At 40.9% G+C, this 19640-nt stretch overlaps 2 protein-coding genes across 2 annotated transcripts in view; one reads left to right on the top strand and one right to left on the bottom strand.

Annotated features, from left to right (window-relative positions):
• ASIP (agouti signaling protein) overlaps positions 1–19640 on the top strand; it is a 227992-nt gene that overhangs the window by 7826 nt on the left and 200526 nt on the right. The window lies entirely within an intron of this gene.
• Positions 393–18073, bottom strand: EIF2S2 (eukaryotic translation initiation factor 2 subunit beta). Its single transcript, XM_029219871.1, has 9 exons — positions 17896–18073; positions 12458–12635; positions 10879–10982; positions 7691–7826; positions 6891–6991; positions 6136–6284; positions 3727–3783; positions 1513–1598; positions 393–872 (listed from the first exon to the last, which is right to left on the bottom strand). Exons 1-9 carry the CDS (start codon positions 17908–17910, stop codon positions 697–699), a joined length of 1002 nt encoding a protein of 333 aa, XP_029075704.1. The 5' UTR covers positions 17911–18073; the 3' UTR covers positions 393–696.

The raw sequence follows: 19640 nt of genomic DNA, 5'->3' as shown, positions 1-19640 counted from the left end.
TCTCTAAACTTCTCTTAGTGGCCAATAAGGAAGAAAATGCTAAGGAAGGTACTTAGCACCTTGTATTCCCTCATGTAGTAACAGCTGGAGGACTTAGCAGTGAGGTAGTGGCAACAATCCTCACATAATGAAAAGAATTCAAGTCTATAAAATCGTTGTCTGGACACTGAAAACAAGCTGTCCTCCCAGACCTCACCCTCCAACCACCCTCTCACGTGAAGCTGTGTCTACTTCCGGTATACCGGGAAGCTGAGAAGGAAAATGGCTACCCAGCTGAAGTTTCTCAGGACTAGGATACAGAGACCTCGCCAGAGCCTAGGCACAAACTGTTCTGCTGAATTCATTAGGCATAATTTTTTTTTATAGAAAAGAAAACTGAAGGACAAACCAAATTGAAAGAATCACTGTTATAATAACTTTAATTTATCTTGCATTTTACAGAAGTCTATGAACGATTTTAAAAAAGCACCGCCTTACCCCATCATATTTCTCTGACAGTTGTTAAAGTAGGCAACGAGTATGTCAACAGCTTGAGCAACGGCATCTTGCAAGAATTTCAGACCAACCGGCCACACGCCAAAGAACTTGGCAGCTTTTCTATCTTGTTTTTAATACAGTGGTATATCCACTCTGATGGTAAACCTGTCCAGCCAAATCTCCACAACACACTTTGCAAAATCAGTGGTGATTAGCAAATTAGTTAGCTTTGGCACGGAGCTGTGCTCGCTTGCCTGTGACAGCCTGGAAGCCAGTTTTGATGCTGGCAACAGAGCATCGAGAATGACAAGTTTCACACTGTAAGAAATAGAGTCGGGTGTCCTTTTGCAGGATTGTGTCCGGTGATCGGCACGTGTGACAGGTGACATATTCCTCTGCAGGAAAAGCAACATAAGGAATTACCTGGTAGCCACAGTGAGCCAGAGGTTTCTTTCTTCTGAAACACTTCTACTGACTGCAAGCCCACAGTGGCACCCAAACCAGGAAAGCTTAGCTTAGCTTAGCTACACTTAGGTATTCTAGGGGTAAGAAAACACAAGCTATCTGATGTGATGCTTCACGTACTTAACAATAGGTTGAAAAAAGACCCCAAATGTCCAAAGAAGCAGTGACACTTGCCAAATGCCTACTCCTGGCTGTGTTTACAGGAGAGCCACTTGGAGAACTTACTAGCTTTCCTAGGTGGGAACAGATCTGCCAATTTTAAGTGATTAGGAAGGTAACAACTGGGTCAGGCCAGGTCTGAGTGCAGACACATTTCTCTGACTTGGCCTTCAGCCTGGAACCAACCAGCAGCCTTGATCAGCTGGGTCGTCTTAGGAAATCCAAATCCCTCCCCATGACCCCTAATTGGCCACCAAGAGCCACCTCCCACCCAGCTCCCCACCACTATCATTTTCCCTCATCTTCTAAGGCCAGCCTTTCCAGCTTCATTAAAAACCAATGGCGGTCCCCCAAAATATTTCAGCCCAATAAGAACATTTCAGAACGACATGTTAGAAATTATAAACTTACTGATATATCTTCTCAAAACATTTTCTATCTGTTTCTGTTGGAATCTTCCTTTAATTACAAGTTGGTTATTACCATCTATAGAACCACTGTGAAAGAAAACAAAAATATCTCCATTACTATTATTTTCTTCCTATAAGGAATCAAATTCCAGGGCCTTTACATTTAATGAACTTAAAATATATTCAATGGCACAGGATAAGTTCTAGGAGCAGTACTACCTGGTTTCTCAAAAATTATTTTTAATTAAGTAGTTGGTACCTGATGACCCTATTTCCTAACATTAAATTCAATTTTCAATTAATTAAGTCTACAGCAACAAATCTGATTTGTAACTGATTTTAAGTCTAAAACAAATTTATTCCTTAACTGTCTGTGTGATGACCCATTCACCCAACAAAAGGACAATCACACTTACTGAATGCATACCACATGCAAAGCAGTGAGGTAGGCTATAAATACAAAAAATATGAAAGGAACTACAGATATCTTTAAAGATTCTAAGACTAAATCTTTTGATTCAGTTACATACAGCTGATGAACATGTTCTAAAACTATGGTGATGGTTAACTATGTGAACAAATTAGAAACCATTGGATTGTACATATTTACATGTGTGAATTGTATCTGTAAAGCTGTTACAACCCTCCCCCAAAAGTACAGTTGAAATCACAGGCCTCATATTGTCAATGGTGCTTAAAAAGAAACTTTTTGAAAAGAAGTTGCTGACAAGTACTTTTGAGAAAGCAAAGCTCTCCGCTAGACGTCATTTGTTAAAAATTACAAATCACAAAGTGAAACAACAAAATTCAGCCAAGCAGCATTAAATTTATATTTGCTCCGTATCTTATTATAAAACTGACTTTTGCAAGAACCTCTCCTGTGATTCTCCTTTAACTATAAGAGTTTACTATCATCCTGCATGAACTGCAACCCCTAATCTCTAGGCTACAGTGACTTCAATGCTTGATGCAAGAAATTTTTTTCATTCACTGTCAAAAGAAATTGAATTTTCTCAACAGCCCTATAATATTTAGCCCACTGACCGTAAGTTCACTGGTCACAACTTGTTATAATTTACCTCACCTCTACAAAAACTAAATTATTCTGAGAAGTAGGAAAAACACTACCTTTTACTCCATCAGTTTATGCAAGTTAAAAACAATGATTGTAACAAATTTACATTTAAAACAATTCTTCCACAACACAGTCCACATATCTACCACTGGTCAAGTAAATTACTCCTTAACCCCAAAGCAAATACAGCCAATTCCAACAAACTGAGTTTCAAGAGTAGGAAGAGAACAGGACACCTCAGTTATCTCTATACTGCCAGCAAGGCACAGGATTAAGGCTTTTAAGAGTTCGAGCTCCTGAGAAAGGCAGACCTGAGTTTACATCTTGACTGCAGTTAATAACTAGCTATGTTACCAACCATACAACTTCATTTCAGCAAACCTGTTTCCAAATGTGTAAGACAAGGGTAATATTAGTTTCTAACAGTTCACATAACTGTTTAAAGATTGAGATGGTACCCAAAAAAGTGCTTGGCATACAATGGGCACTCAATGTCTTAGTCATATTTATTATGTCCTAATTCTGCATTACTTATTTTTAAAGGGACATTGAGCTTCCTATTCCTAGCACTTATGGCCAAACTAACTGGGATGGGCTCCATGGGACACTGGCCCTCCCGAATGGTGATGGACTGGCGTGGTGTCTTCAACAGGAGAGCCCTAAAGACAGGGAAGTAACTATTTAATTATGGATACCTGTTTCAATGTTTTTCCCATGCCACTCATCAATTTATAAGCTGTACTTCATCCACAGCCTATTTACAATTTAGAAAATATATTCTGTCCTAAGAAAATGGCTTCCTCTGAAATCTGGTATTTGCTCCATAAAAAGACCCAAGAATTCCAATTAATGACAGGAAATTCTCTAAACATGGCAGAGCCATGGTGCTCACTCTGGTATACCAACAGACCTGTTCACAGACGAGCCAATGTGAACTTTGTTTCCTATTCCCAAGTAACCAACCTCCCATAGAAATGAACAAGTTTTCCTCCTTCACTGCCCTAAAAGTTCCTCTGACAATAAAGTGAATGTTTTTTTTCCCTAAGCGTGTTACATATCTTTTCAAGTTAAGAGAAGTTCTTATGAAATGTCCATTAATACTGTAAGTAACTATACATAAATGTGAATATAGTTTCTTACCTTGTACCCAATTCAGCCAATAAAAATGCAAGGAGATGTTTGGGCTGACGATGTAATCTAAAAAGAAAGTTGAATAATATAAACCTTATCTTTCATGGAAATCTAACCAAACTTCTAAAAACCTCACCCTGTTCACTGTTTTGTTATTACGCAGCTATTAGGTGAATTTTAGCACGTTCATCAAACTCTGAAATGAAGATAAATGATACCATTTGTTTACATTTCAAAGCCCATAAAACAACACTACATTTTATTTACAAACATATACACATTGGTAAATGTCTATAAACAGGGACAGGAAAGGTAAATACGAACTTTAGAGGATAAAATCTTTTTCTAGGAAGGAAGGTAAAAGGGATCAGAAAGAGATATAAAGATGGCCTTAAACTGTAACTGTAAAGCTCTCTTTGTAACGAAGCAAAAAGATCTGAAGCAAATGTGTCAAAAGGTCAAAATACAACAAATTGAGGCAATGAATACTTGGGTATTTGTTATGCTAATTCCTATATATTTCCTGTTTGCAATTTCTTTATTTAAAAAGAGGGAAGTATTTCACAGCAGCACAATAGCAGAAAATTTAAAACAGCTAAAATATTCACCAACTGGGAAGTGGTTAAATAAATTATGGTACATCCATTCTATCTTGCTTTTAAAATAATACAGGTCTCTAAATACAAAAAAAAACAAAAAGATGTATCCATATAAAATGAAAAAAGCAAATACAGAGCAAGGCCACTCAGTATTTTCACTTTTTTTTTTTTTTTTTTTTTTTTTGCGGTACGCAGGCCTCTCACTGCTGTGGCCTCTCCCGTTGCGGAGCACAGGCTCTGGACACGCAGGCTCAGTGGCCATGGCTCACGGGCCCAGCTGCTCCATGGCATGTGGGATTTTCCCGGACCGGGGCTTCGTGTCCCCTGCATCGGCAGGCGGACTCTCAACCACTGCGCCACCAGGGAAGCCCCTTTCACTTTTTAATTCTATTCATTTGGCACTGTTTGAGCTTGTTCCAATAAGTAGATATTACTATTACAATTTTAAAAGTTATTTTTAAAAAGGTACTATTTTAAAGTTATTTTTTCCCAAAAATGTAATGAGTAAGGGTTGGTGAAAATATAATAATAATAATAATAACACTTACGTTGCTACTGGGAGTATAAACTGGTATAAACTTGTTGGAAAGCAACTGCCAATGTGTGCCATAAAAATGTCCATTCCTTGTGACTAGGCAATTCCATTTTGGGAATTTTTGCCCTAAGGCTCTATTCTGAGTTCTGCCGAGATACATGTATCTCCCAATGCATCCCAATGCAGCCATAAATAAATAAATAAAATATTTAAAGCCTTGTGCTTCAAAGGATGGCAAGAAAGTGAAAAGACAATCCATACAATGGGAGAAAAAAATTTATCTATATATATAAAAAAATATGTTGTATAACTCCTAAAAACATTTAAAAGACTATTTAATGATAAGGATAAAAATTTCACAATATATTAGGAGAAAAATATGTTAAAAACCAGTATAATACCAATTTATTTAAAAATATGTAGATGCATAAAAGTAGCAAAACAAAAATATTAAACTATGATTACCTATCTCTTAATGGTGGACTTACAGATGACTTTTTTTTCTTTAGTAGGTCTATATTTTCTAATTTTTCTATAATAAGCATATACTACTATTGCCATCAGCAAAAAAGTCTAAAACCTTTTAAGTCATGCCTAAGCAATGAAAACAAGTGGTTACTCTGGGCAGGGAATTTTTAGTGATTATATTTTCTTTGTTTACTGTTGTTTTCCCTTTTATCTGCAACAAGCATGTATCACTTATGAAACTAAAAAGAACAGGAGATAAGGTCAGTTGCCCTAAGGAACGTGCCAGAAAAGGTGTAGCTGAGGAGCTTTGAGAAGAGCCAGCCCCAGACAGTGACCTGGGGGTGAGACAGGCATGGAATGCGATGGTAATTAAGAAAGTCGAAATCTCATCAACTGTGTCTTGGCAATAACCATCCAAGGAAGAAGCACATTAAATTCAGCTGCTTTCCCAAAGCTCACTGCTTGTACTTGCTTGGCAGGCCCACCCCAGGCTGATGAGCTCTTCCACCTCCCTGGGCTCTCCAGGCCCCTATCTAAGGACTACAGTCAGCCTTCTTACTCTTCACTCCATCTGGTTAGGATCGTCTCATGAGTCAGCATGAGTGGGCTTCTCTCACTTCTGGATGCCCAATAAAACAAGCCTAAAGACCTATGAATCAAAAGAACTGACGGACTCGAACTGTGACCTCCCTCGACCCCACCCTGACACCTGTGCATTCTTTCTACTTTTTAATAGAGTCCACAATAAGCATATTTAACATACACTCCACTGAGAATCTAGCATTTGGGATGGAGACTCTGCATTAACCAACTTACAATTTACAGATATCTGTAAAGTTGACAAAAGAAGTTTTCTTGGTTCCTACTCGGACGACCTGTGGAGGTTTCATGACAAATTTCCTTTTCTCTCCAGCAACCATATCTGGATTCTTTTCCCTCATGATGTTGAACACTCGATTCAGTAGCTATAGAGATAAAGTGGTATTCATGTACAGTCTTATTAATAGCAGGAGTATAATGTTCCCACTTGAGTCATTGTGCTTTTCCTTTAAACAGAACAAACTTTACTTTTTACTAAATGTACACACACATCACATGTTTTGGGAGCTCCCTGAACGCAAGACTCAATTCTCAACCAGGAACTGGTCCCTTCTGGATGCTTAATAGTTCCTTGTTCAAAGGTAAAGGAATGAACAAGCCCCTAATTCTACTGTTTCTGTGGGAAAGTATATAGTACCTGGAGAAGTAAAATTCAGACTACCCTGAACAAGCAAACTCCAGACTACTATGGCCCCCTATTAGCCACTCCCTCTCCCTACTGTCCCCCTTCAGTGGGGCTCCAATGGCCTCAGAAGTTCATGGATTCAGATGTAACAGTGAGTACTATAATGACTGCCACATTGTGGACAGCCTGCCCCAAACGTCGGCATCAGGCAGTGCGACCTCTCTGGGTCTGTTTCATTATCCACCTATACTTCAATGGCCCTTTCAATTCAGGGAACATTTATCCTGCTTTTGTTTTGAGTTCTACTGAACAGTTCAGCCCCCTTTCATAACAGAATTTGTCTTACCTCCTCATATGTGTAGTCTCTTTCTGAACCTGCCCAAGCAGGGCCTGTCTGGTTACTGAATGAGATACCATCATCTTTTTTGCTGTCTTCATCTTCTAAAGCTACAGATAACAAAGACTGTAAGAATGAGGGGTAGAGCCTGATACAATAACAAAAAGGGGAGAAGGGAGAAGCAGATCTAGAGAAATGAAAGCTTCAAGGACATCTGGTCTTCCTTCCCACAACTGCATTCACAACAGCCTCAAGCATAAAGGCATCAAGGCTCACAAATAACCCCATATTCCTTAAGGGGATGTTACGATTTTCAAAAACCACCTTCTAGGAATGTGTGGTAATACAAACACATTGAACTGTCTTGATTTAACAAACATAAGATAAAATAATGCACTGGGATAAATAGAGGAAAAAATGTCCAATTGTTTTGAAGCACTTAAGAAACATATACATCCATAAAAACCCATCTGCTGACTAAAGTTCTCTAAAGCAGCTATAGCACTTAGAAGCTAATAAACAGCACTTTTAACAAAATAGTAAAAGATTTTTTAAACATTTAAAATTCAGTTACAGTAATTGTCCCAATAGTCTAAATCAGTATGTTTTAATGTAATCACAATTGCCAAGTTCTTCCCCCATGAAATCTTTTAAACTGTCATTATGAAGTTAGATTCTGTTTCCTTTTAGCTTCCATTATTAGGCAGTGGAAATAAGGGGCAAGAAAAAATAAATAAGGAGGCCACCCATGGAAGAGACTAGGCCAAAGGCTTGTGTAGCCTAGAAATGAGCTAAGCTCCCAGTATTACCTTCATCTTTCTCGAGTATTTCATCCTCATCTGGGAACTTGACATTCTTCTTTTTCTTCTTTTTATTGCCAAGCATAATGTCAAGGTCATCCTCTGGTTCAGCTGGTTCTTGAACATCACTTTCAATCTTAAGGTCCTAAGAAAGTGAGATAAGAGTCTCAACATTTTGCTACTAGGATTATTATTATTTTTAAATGACATGGGCTGACATGGTTTTGGAGGAAAAAAAGATATTAAATATTCAAAACTGAAGTTACAGATCAGAACTCTCTCTCACAGGTGAACCAAACTGGTTCAGAGTCTGTCATTTAAACTGGAAAAATTTTAAGACACTTTTGTGGGACCTTTTCCTTTCTTTTATCTACCAGCCTTGGGATCTTACTATAATTATTGTCCATGTTTTTAAACCAGGCCACTGTCAGAATCAAAGAAACAAGGATTCTTAAATCTTCTCAGTGACAATCTTCAGCAGGAATGGGGTTCAGGAATGTTTTAAATAAGTTTCTAAGTATTCTGATGCAGTTCGTAGGAGGGTTTTTTTTTCCTTCTGACACCAAATACGTGATGTTTTTCCACCTCAATTCTCCAACTCTCTGACACTAACTAGGTGACCTACAATTCAATGCAGTTCTAACACTACCCAGAGTTAGTGACAAACTCCATGGGTTTAAGGGCTCAGTCACATAAGACTGTCTTCATAGAGGCCAGGTACAAGTATAGAGTCCCCACATTTCCAATACATATGTCCTACTTCAAATTCAGAGGTTCCCACACACCCCTGGTTCAATAATTTGCTAGAAGGACTCAAAGAATTCAGGAAAACACTTAACTATTACTTTATTATATATATATACACAATATTATAAAGGATATGCTCAGAAATAGCCAAATGGAAGACATGCATAGAGCAAGGAAAGGGAGGCAAGAGTGCAGTGCTTCCATGCTCTCTTCAAGTATACCACTCTCCCAACACCCCAGTGTGGTCACCAATCCTGAAGCTCTCCAAACCCCACTGTTCAAGGGTTTTTTATGGAGCTCACCCATAAAAAGAAAGAAACCCATGAAAGGTTTTTTGTGGAGGCTTCATTACGCAGGTATGATTGATGAAATCACTGGTTCTTGGTGACCAAACTCATATCTAGAGATTCCAAGAGTCTTAGGAGCTATGTGCCAGGAACCAGGGACAAAGACCAAATATATTTTTTTTATACCACAGCCAGCCTGGCACCAGACTGTAAGGAGGTCTTTGGGCATCACTTCAATAGATAAATCCATGAAAGAGGGAGAAGGCAGAACCCACGGAGAATTAGGGTCCTATGATGAATGGATAGAGACAAGGTAAAGCTTGATCCCAAGATTAGCTGCTATAGTCATGGATGTAAATAGGGCATAACCTTGAAATGAGATATAAAAAACCCCAGAAGAGCAGAAAGGGCCAGTTTCAGTCTCCAGCCTTCTAATCTCACCTCCTTTCACCAGTGTATCCAACTCCCTGCCCTGAAGTGTGCCATCCACATCACCCATCAATATCTATTTTTGTGCACCTACATCCTGAACTACTCTGTAAATGGCTATAGTAATTTTAGAAATCTAATCAGCAGAAAAGTTGGAATAGCCGGGACTAAAAGAAGCTCAGCCTTGAGATGCCAAATCCAGCTGTGTGGTCTCAGTGCCACTTTTGGCCATCAAAGACCAATCAGCCCATGTGTATTAGCTGGATAACACCAGACAAGAAATCTGATACTAACCTAGTCTCTAATAAGATGACAGTCAGTAAATGAGAAACTCAGGCATGCTAAATATAAATGAGCACACATCAGCCAGCTTCTAGTCCTGTATTATTATTTATTTTATCCCAGTAAGATCTATTTCCAACCTGAGGCTAAGACCCAGTGAAAGGTAGAGAATAGCACATAGTGTTTTTGAAGATTTTTCAAAAGCCTGGTGGTGCTCTGAAAATTCAGGGGGAGAGTAACCCAAGATCTTAAAAACACTTCAGCCTCAAGTTAATGCCCATGTCTTGCCTGATAAGGGTACTTGTAACCTCTTACGTTATGACTTCAGTAGCAGAGAAAAAAGTATCCAAGCACTAAATTAGAGCTTGTAAGTGGCTCTTCAGGACAAAAGCTACTAGAGAAATTTGTTAAGCAAGACTTTCTGTGGCACATCTCTGATGTGTCACTTTGTTACCCAGGATATTTATACCTCATTCATTCAACATAATTTGAGCATTTCTCTTTATCAATTTCCTTATAACAGTAGGAAGAGAAGAAAATCCCCAAACAGGGAGAGAGTAGGATAAATCCAGGTAAAATAATCTTGTTCTAAAGAACTCTAAATTATCCCTGAACCTCCAAAAACAGGAAAAATATCTTATTTGTTTCAGTACGCTAACAATTAGCACACAATGCCTGACTCACTATCATCATTAACATATATTTGCTGAATTAACCAAGTCATTAAAATTGTGACATTGTTTCCAAAACTCAATGAATTACTGCTATGTGTGGGATACACCTTATTTACTTGAATTTGAGCAAATAAATAATTTACCAAAGAAAAATTTGGGTAAAGGGCACAAAAGGGGACAACTTAGTGCATGTGTATGTGTATTCTCACTCTTCCTCTCTCATAATTCTGAGATATTTGTATTAGGAATCAATCCAGTAATAAGACAATTACAGGGCCTCAAGTCCCTACAAGATCAGAGAACTCCATAAAACCAACCTGAGTGCTCTGGTTCTCCTACAGGCTATAAAATCATCAGCCACCAACCACCACAGGCGGGGGTTCATTCTTTGCTGCTCAGAAGAATACACATAAATTTGTGTATCCTCAACATGCTACCAAAAGTTTAACAGAAGAAACTATATTTGCTCTATAGGATTTCTCACAGAAATCTCTCTCCTCAGCCAATCTCAGTATGATTAATGACAAGTGGCATTTTGTAATCATCTTAGTGGCACACAATACAATGTGTAAAACCTAACTTTACATTCCTTTGAACCATCATCCCTTTAAGATACCTAGTCAGACAAAAATCCCAAGAAACTGACCTTAACAGTGGTGACTAAATACTTAATAACAAAAGCAAAACTAGTAAGAGATGAGACAAACAGGGAGAAACATCAGCCACTAGCAACCTTTCAAGAGGTCAAATTTTACCTTCAATAAGAAAGCAATACTACCTTTACACCTTCCTCAGCTTCATCAATATCAAATATCTTTTTTGTTTTTTTCTTCTTTTTCTTCTGATTAAAGAAGTTCAAGTCATCTAGATCATCAGAAGCATCTAAAAAGAGAATTGAGATTCTCAATTATTAATAGCAGAAGGCGAAGCATTAAATTATGAGTTAAACCAATGTTTCAGCTATTAATTGATCAAGTCACCAGAATAGCGAGATTGGTATTAATTAGCACAGTAATTCCTCCACAACCACAAAGGTTAGGGTTCTGAAAACAAAATGGCAGGTCAACTCAAAGCTTTGTAGGAAAAATCTGGTTAGGGGACCATGTTGGGAATATTTATTTAGTAATCTGACCATATGATGCCTCATTGTTCCCAAGACAAAGTCAGGGTTCTAACATAATTTCCAAGGCTCTCCAGCTTTATCTCTCTACTTCTGCTACTCTCTCATCTCCGACACCTTAATTCCTAGTTCCAGCTCAACTGAACTACCTCCACTTCTTAGTGAAGTGTGTGTCTCTCACCTTCAAGCCTTCCTATGGGCCCTCCCACACAGCTCTTACCTTCATCTCACAGGATCTTTGTTAGGAGTTACTTCCACCAAGAAGTCTTCTCTAAGCCTATCCCTCCTGTTCCCCAACTGGGTTAGGTGTCCCCCAGGTGCTTTGATAGTACCTTCTACCACTTCAACAGAGGTGTTTACCAGCTGCTTGTCTATCTCCCAATGAGATATTAAGGGGCTATGCCTTTCTCACCTAAATCCCAGTGCCTAGCTCAACGAGTTACTCAATCAATCAATCAGGCTACAATATGAATAAAATGAAATTTTATCCACCATTAGTGAGTAATAATGGGTTTGGTTCAGTAAGTTTTCCATTTGTTCTGCCCTACTGTACACTAGAAATATTTTTAGATGCCCCTACTACAAAGTTTTTCAAGGAGCTATTTATGAATTAATTTTGTCTTAATAAAAGAATGATTTACTTTCCAAGTTTGTTTTAAACATGTATAAGATGCTTAGCACATGGTAGATGCTCAATGAATGTTAATTTTCTCTATCCCTAGTAGTGTCTTCTATTCAATAGGCATAAATATGTTTACTTAATCATTTATTTCTAATTGTCAAATGCTGTCTGTGTTAAAGCACAGAGTGAATAACTCATGCTGGTGTCTAAACCCAAACATTTTAGGCTGTAATTTTAATCTCTTCTATATGTTTTCAAACTTGTTAAGACACAAAACTGTTTATCTTGGTCCCATTTCTTCCTGCCTACACTCAAATACAACCACCATTAAAACTGGAAAAGAGACATCCCAAAAGGCTAGACTAGAAGAACCAGCCCTGGAGTAACAAAGTTTTGTCATCTCTGTCTTGTGGATTCAGTGGAATTTTCCCTGAAACAAGTCTATCAGAAATCTGGCAAGGTCCCATGCACACAGACTGTTGATGGCCTCAGCTTCACTGTAATAGATAGCCTCTCAGTCTGAAAGGACACTGTGTGCACAAAATCCAAAACACACTGATGGAAGAGAACCAGGTCTCCCAGGACAACAGTGACTCTCTCATGTCTGCCACTTACCTTTTTTCCTACTGTCCTCTTCATCGGCTTCTACATCTTTGTCCTCAGTTGGCTCTGGCTCCACTTCTTTTGTTTCTGAGGGCTGGGTTTCTTCTGTCTGGGCATCCCCTTCCTCATCTAACATAAAAGGCTTCTTCTTCTTCTTTTTCTTCTTGCTCATAGTAGGATCAAAAATCATCTGTTTAAAAGATAATTAAAAAGAAAAGGGGACCATGTGATTAGTTTTAATGATACTCACATTCCAAGTATGCTGTATTCTCAAAAGGCATACTCTTAAAAGAAAGAGTATTTGATGCCTTAAAGTATCTAAAAGGATTTTACAAAAAAAAAGAAAAAATATATATATGTACACACACACACATGTAACCTTCCTTATACTATTAAAAGTTGAGGGGGTGGGCTTCCCTGGTGGCGCAGTGGTTGAGAGTCCGCCTGCTGATGCAGGGGACACAGGTTCGTGCCCCGGTCCAGGAAGATCCCACATGCCGCGGAGTGGCTGGGCCTGTGAGCCATGGCCGCTGAGCCTGTGCATCCGGAGCCTGTGCTCCGCAACAGGAGAGGCCACAACAGTGAGAGGGCTGCGTACGGCAAAAAAAAAAAAAAAAAAAAAAAAAAAGTTGAGGGGGTGCTTCCCCAAAACATATGTACATGTCTTTTAATTTAAAATTATCACAAGATAACAGAATTTAGGAAAGGGATCTTAGCAATAACTCATGCTTCACCCCTCGCTTTATGAATGAGAAAGCCAATGCCTAGACAAGTCATACGTGTTTTATTTAAGGTTGGTAACCTGGGGTTGCTATACCAGGAGACTTGAACTGATAAGAAAAAAACTTAAAAAAATTTTTTATCCTGAAACTCAGACAAGCCTTTAAGGAAATCCATCAGCAGCCCTTCATGTAGCAAATCTCTGAGTAAAAGAAACTTCTATACAACCTTTTACTCTGCTTTTTGTTTCTGGAACATTAAAAAATACAGATAAAGTGTTTAAAAGCACAAGTCTAGAACCTAACTGACTGAATTCAAATCCTGACTCTGGTTCTTACTTTTGTTACCCCAGGTAAGTTCTTGCCCTCTCCTTGCCTCAGATGTAAAATGGAGATCAGTAGCAGAAACAAAACCAAATCTCACAAGATTATTAGGAGAACTAAATAAGTAAATAAATATAAAACACTTGGCGCAGTGCCTGGCACAAAAGTACTCAATAAATGTTAGCAATTATTATACAATTTATATAATGCTTTACAGTTGACAAAATATAGTATCTCTTGATTCCTATCACTGAAATTTCATCAACTCAGGGTGATCTAATTTCCAAGACATATCATGAAACTCAAAAAAATTCCCAAAACTGATTCTGATTAACTTAAATTCCTTTATGTCCCAAGTACATTAAGGAAACTGAGCTACACTGAAACCAAACTATGGTCTGTAATAAGGTAGGGTAGTATAAATATAGTCCTCACCCAATACAGAAGGATTTGCAAGACATTCTGGAAATTGATACAGCCTCATTTCAAAGTTATCCCCTCCAACCTTAAGAAGGCTCTAATTGTATAAATGAGTAATTCTGAAAAGCAGTCAGTCTGAGGAACATGATCTGGCAAACTTAGAGGATAGAAGAGCCAGGAGGAAGGAGTTCCCCACTGCTGACCTACTGGGTCTTGAGTCACCCTACATGCAGTGTTATAATCTGTTCCAGGGAAGAAGCTATAACTCATCCTTATTCCTGAAATACGGAGGTTTGGCAAAAGGACAGACAACACTCCAGGCACTATAAATTTGGTTGTCTGGCAGGGCTTATAATTCACTTATTGCATTTTTTTCAAGTATCAAGTTCCCTAGAATATTAATTATCTTTTAACTATTATTCAGCAAGACAGACTAAAGGTAAGGGGGATCCTAAAATCATCAAAGGACATCCTCACAACCGCCCTGTTACGCTCTGAAAAACATTCATATAGGTCCACAGGGAAACAGTATGGTTGTAGCCTTGTAAAGGGTCATAAACATGAAAGAACTGTACACTGAAGTAATTAACACCTCTCTCAATTACTCTCTCTGGATACTTAAGACATAAACTCATTGCCTCATTTTATTCACACCACTCAGCAAAACCAGACTTTAAAAATATGGTAATAGGTATTCCAAAATAGTGCCCAAAGCAGACCTCCCCCAAACCACAAGGTCACATCAGTCTTAACTTTAAAAATGTGGTGGTCCAGTGGTAAAGAATCCACCTTACAATGCAGGGAACGTGGGGATTGGGGAACTAAGATCCCACATGCCGCGGGGGCCCGCGCAACAACTACTGAGCTTGCACACCTCAACTAGAGAGCCTGCGTGCTGCAAATTAGAGAGCCCATGAGCTCTGGAACCCGGGCACCACAGCTACAGAAGAGAAAACCCAACACCCCAACTAGAGAGAAGCCCGCGTGCCACAATGAAAGATCCCACAAGCCTCAATGAAGATCCTGTGTGCGGCAACTAAGACCTGATGCAGCCAAAAATAAAATAAATAATAAATAAATCTTTTTTTAAAATGTGTTTTTTTAAGACTTTCATATCTGACTTAACAAATTATCACAGTCCATATGTTTTGTTTATGAAACTAGCTGGGATGTGAGACGCAAATAGTTGCTCACAGTACACTTATGGAAAAGCACAGACTCTTTTGAGCTTTCTTTTTTTTAACTCTAGATAGAACAAAGCCTTCAAGTTTTCTCTTTTCAACTTCCCACACTGGGTTGGGTTGAAGAAAGTGAGGAAAAGGGACAGCAGCAAAAGTTACCCAAAGTGCTTCAGCAAGTTGGAAGCCTACTCCCATCTATCATACCTTATTCAGGATGTTAACTTTAAGGCCACAGCACACCCCACCCAGAAGGCAGGAGTGAGTTACAAAAGCACCCAGAGAAGCAAGGTGAGCAGAACAAATGCTCTGAAGAAATGTGTCGTCATCTCTGGGTGATAGGATTCTGGGAGATTTTTATTTCTCTTTGCATTCTTCTGTGTTTTGTATACGTCATACAACACATATTCCATTTTTAATCAGTTTCTTTTGTAAAACACCTTACTATGTTGTGTGACAACCTGACGTTCCGATACTTTGTGGATGGGGCCTAGTAATAAGCAATAATCTTAGCTATTGACAGCACTTTAATGCCTGCAGATTAGGGAGTTTTTCCTCACAAGGCAGCACTCATATTTCTAGAATACTGCTTTTTAGAGGTCATGGTTCCACTAGTTTAAAAGAGATTAGGTTATGTGAGTTTTGGGCTTATTTGCCAGGTTTAAAAGGAAGTGTGTGCAGTTTATGACAACTATACATTAAAAAACTATTAAAAGAAAAAAAGGAAATGTGAAAAAAGAAATAAATTACTTTTTAATAGTAGGTTCTTTAATGCTCTATCCTGGCTACCAGGCAGCACTACTTCCACTGTAGGGAATCCCTCACAGTTTATAAATCATTTCTATGTACAGATTTTCACTCGATCCTTACTAGTCTGTAAAGTAGCCAGAAGTTAAGGATCGGCCTAAGAAAACTTATCTATCCAGCAGTATTAAAGGAACCAGAACCTGCACATACCTTCAGAGTGGAAGCCAAAGGCAGGATTCTAGTCATACTAACTTGCTGTGTGATCTTGGGCAACTTAACCTCCCTGAGCCCTTATTTCCTGTTTACAAAATGGCCTGGTAGATCTGAGAAATGCAAAGCTGCTTAATACTTTATGGGCTTCCAAAGTCCTCTGCTGGAATGCTAGTTCTGACATCTCTGCTTGACGAAATCCTTTTCACCCTTCAGTAATATTCCACTTCCTTCGACATCTGATCCCACTGCTAAAACTGAACCCTCCAGCCCTCCAAATCGCTGTTAATGGCTCTATTTCTACCTCCTATACCAACTAGTAGTAAATCTCTTACAACACTTGCAAGTACTTTACCACAGAAAACCAAACACAGAATAGCACCCCAGAGAACTCTGCACTATATAGGTACTTTATTTGTTAGAGGTTATGAAAAGCTTAGAAAATGGGTAGAAACAAAACAAGCATGAGACACTGCCACTCTCAGAACTTTTGAAATACAGTGGCCTAGAGCAATGTCTACCATGACCTCCAAACAAGAACCACGCACCTCCCTTAGACTCAGTTTCCTTCCTAAGACAGCGAGACCCTCCTAGTCACCTAAATGGAGATTTGGAATTCTACTACTGGCTCAGCCACTTACTATTTGATCATGGGCATCATACAACTCTCTAAAAGCCTCGGTTTTCTCATTTCTAAAATGGGCATAACAATACCCACCTTAAAGGGTTGTCATGAGAATCAAATGAGAGCTCAGAATCCCCTCCAGAATAAAATCCAAATTCCTTAACTTGGTCTTCAAATCCCTCCATGAACTACCTACTACCTATACTTCAACGGATTAACTCTAACCAAATTGGATAATATTCTACTCCCTTGCCCTGGATCAGGCCTTTCCACTACTTGAGGAAATTCAAAGCATTTCCAGGGTCTACCTCAAAAGCCAAAACTCGAAAAAGCCTCGAATTTTTCTCTTCCTTCTCTCCGAGGCCCTATTGGCCAAGCGCTCAAATGTTTACAGAAATTAATTATAAATTCAAGGGGTTTTTTTCTGGTGGGGAGAGCTGGCCGGTAAGCGGTAGCTCTCCCAGCAATGTTTATACCTACGGATATCACTTAAAGTCAAATTTCATTTTAGGTCGTTTGGTTTTAAATAAACTGGGATAAATCTGGCCAAAAAGGGATTTGAGGAAATTTGCTGAGGTACAAGCACGACAGTAGAAAAAGACCCAGGCATCTTTGCAACTCAGACTTCCCGCTGACGTCGCTGAGAGCTCTGCTAAGGAAGGCTCAGGTCCTCCCGCCCTAAAACTTTCCGAAAAGGTTAATCACTTTTTCAGGCTGAAGGATCTTTTCCTCTCGTCCTACCCCCCTCTACATGAGAACAAGGGTGGGTGCCGGGCAGGACAAGCCAGCCTGCAAAGTTTTAAACTAGGGCGCTCCACCGGAGCCAAGAGACGCTCCTCTAGGCACCACCAGCGCCCAGAGAGTGAGAGTTGAAGCTGCACCGTCAAATCGAAGGGAATGCAGGGGCCGCCAGCCCCAATCTCGTTCAGCTGGGGCATTAACCGGGCATGCAAGCTCTCTTCTGGAGAGCGACTCAACGTGCTCTCCATTCCGGAAACGCCGGCCACGGGAGGACGCCGGCCTCTGCGCCGCCGCCCTGAGGAGAGCGGGGCACGGCCAAGCCGCGGTTCCGGAGCCCTCGCCGGCTCTGCCGCTCCGCGTCGCCTAGGCCCGGCTGCCCCACATGGCGGCGGCCGGCCGCTAGGCCGCAGGCCCAGTCTCCCACACTGGGGTGGGTCTGTCTCACTGCCTCCGTCCCTAGACCTAGCGCCAGCCTCAGGCCCTCACCTCGTCCCCGGACATGGCTGCGGCTGGAGTGGGCTCGGCACGGACGGAAAGTCTGACAGGTCAGCCCCAGGCCCAGGCTTCAGCGTTGCTCCTGCCGACACCTCTCCCACCACCGCACTAGGTTCTTGCATCAGCGAAAGGGAACAACACCCCGCCCTCTCTTCCCAAGAGTTAGAAATGCGCCTGCGCAGAGACCGCCAAGGCGCAGGCGCGCGGCGAAGTCGACCTAGCGCGCTCCGACTGGCGCGAGTTACCAGGCGACGCCGCGGCGACAGGCAAGCCGGGACTTGTAGTCCGCCTAGAAGAGGCGGGCGCTAGCGCGGCGGCCGCCCAGCGACCCGTGCGCGTGCGCGACGTCTGAGGAAGGCGGCACAGAAGGTTCGATTTTGCCTGGGGCTGCCCTTACCTTAGCTTTTGGAGGCGTGGAGAACCCGCGCAGTTCTGCGTCGCTTGCGGAGTGAGTTCGAGGTGGTTTGTCCTCGGTTAGGGTGGTGGGTAAGGCACTCAGTAATATGAACCCGTCGGGGCTTGTTTCCCTGCTGCTCCCTCCACCGTGCCCCATTGGGGTGTTCTAGTGTTTCAGGAACTCAAAGTTGGAGCTAGAGGCGCACACCTCACTGAAGGGTTTTACTTCACGAGAAATTTAACTCAACAGGCTGGATTTGAACTTGGGAGGTCGGCTTCTCCCTTGTAGACGGAAGAGGAGACGTACCCTGAGGAGAAGCCGCCTGGCAGGAGGCATTCTGTCGGGAAACCTCGAAATCCTTGTTTGCGAAGTCTCTGCTTGAACGCTGCGGGTGCAGTTCCCCTTGAGGCATGATGATAGCAGTAACCCTTTAGGGGGCTCTCACTATTGTCAATGCCCTCCAGCCAAATACCACCGAGATCACCTGTCTAGTTGAACAAAGTTGGGCTTGGACTTCCCTGGTGGTCCAGTGATTAAGAATCCGCCTGCCAATGCGGAGACACGGGTTCGAACCCTGGTCCGGGAAGATCCCACATGCTGCAGAGCAGCTAACCCTGTGCGCCACGAGTACTGAGCCTGTGGCCTAGAGCCCGCGAGCCACAACTACTGAAGCCCACGTGCCACAATTAACAAGCCCAGGCGCCTAGAGCCCCTACTCTGCAACAAGAGAAGCCACCGCAATGAGAAGCCCGCGCACCGCAATGAAGAGTAGGCCCCCAGTCGCGGCAACTAGCGCAGCAACGAAGACACAACACAGCCATAAATTTAAAAAAAAACCTGAGCTTATTGTCTCCTTGTAAGGAGGGGAGGCACAGCATGAGGCACAGGGAGACATCTCAGGAAGAGGGTGCTGGAAAGAATTTACAGGGTTTGGGCTTGTGTTAGGTAATTTGGAGGAGGGCTCCAGGAAGCGGGCCTTCTCTCTGGATTGGATGCTATTAGGAGGTGAAGGTAATTCTATGATGGGGTATTTTAATCATTATTATCTAAAAAGGGAGAAGAATCCTCATGTTAGCCAGGATAGGGGGATATTTGGTCTTTTTGTTTGTTTTTCTTTTGTGGTTGGGACAGTATCCTTGTTTGTATTCAAACATGTTTATGGAGTGGTTTTGTTTTTGTCTTATCCATCATGGTCACAGAGTGGCTTTGTCTGATGTTGGTGTTTGGTGAAATTGTTTATGTTCAGTAGGGCAGCACAGCCTAGTTGATAACACCAGCCTAGCTCCCCATATTCAGGAGCTCCTTTTCTCCCTCTCACTGTGCTTCATATCACTTAGTG

This window comes from Monodon monoceros, unplaced genomic scaffold (assembly GCF_005190385.1).
Source record: "Monodon monoceros isolate NGI ecotype Baffin Bay Population unplaced genomic scaffold, NGI_Narwhal_1 Super_Scaffold_13, whole genome shotgun sequence".
Classification (NCBI taxonomy): Eukaryota; Metazoa; Chordata; class Mammalia; order Artiodactyla; family Monodontidae; genus Monodon; species Monodon monoceros.
Note: the sequence above shows the minus strand (reverse complement) of the source record. Positions and strands in the feature narration are given on the sequence as shown.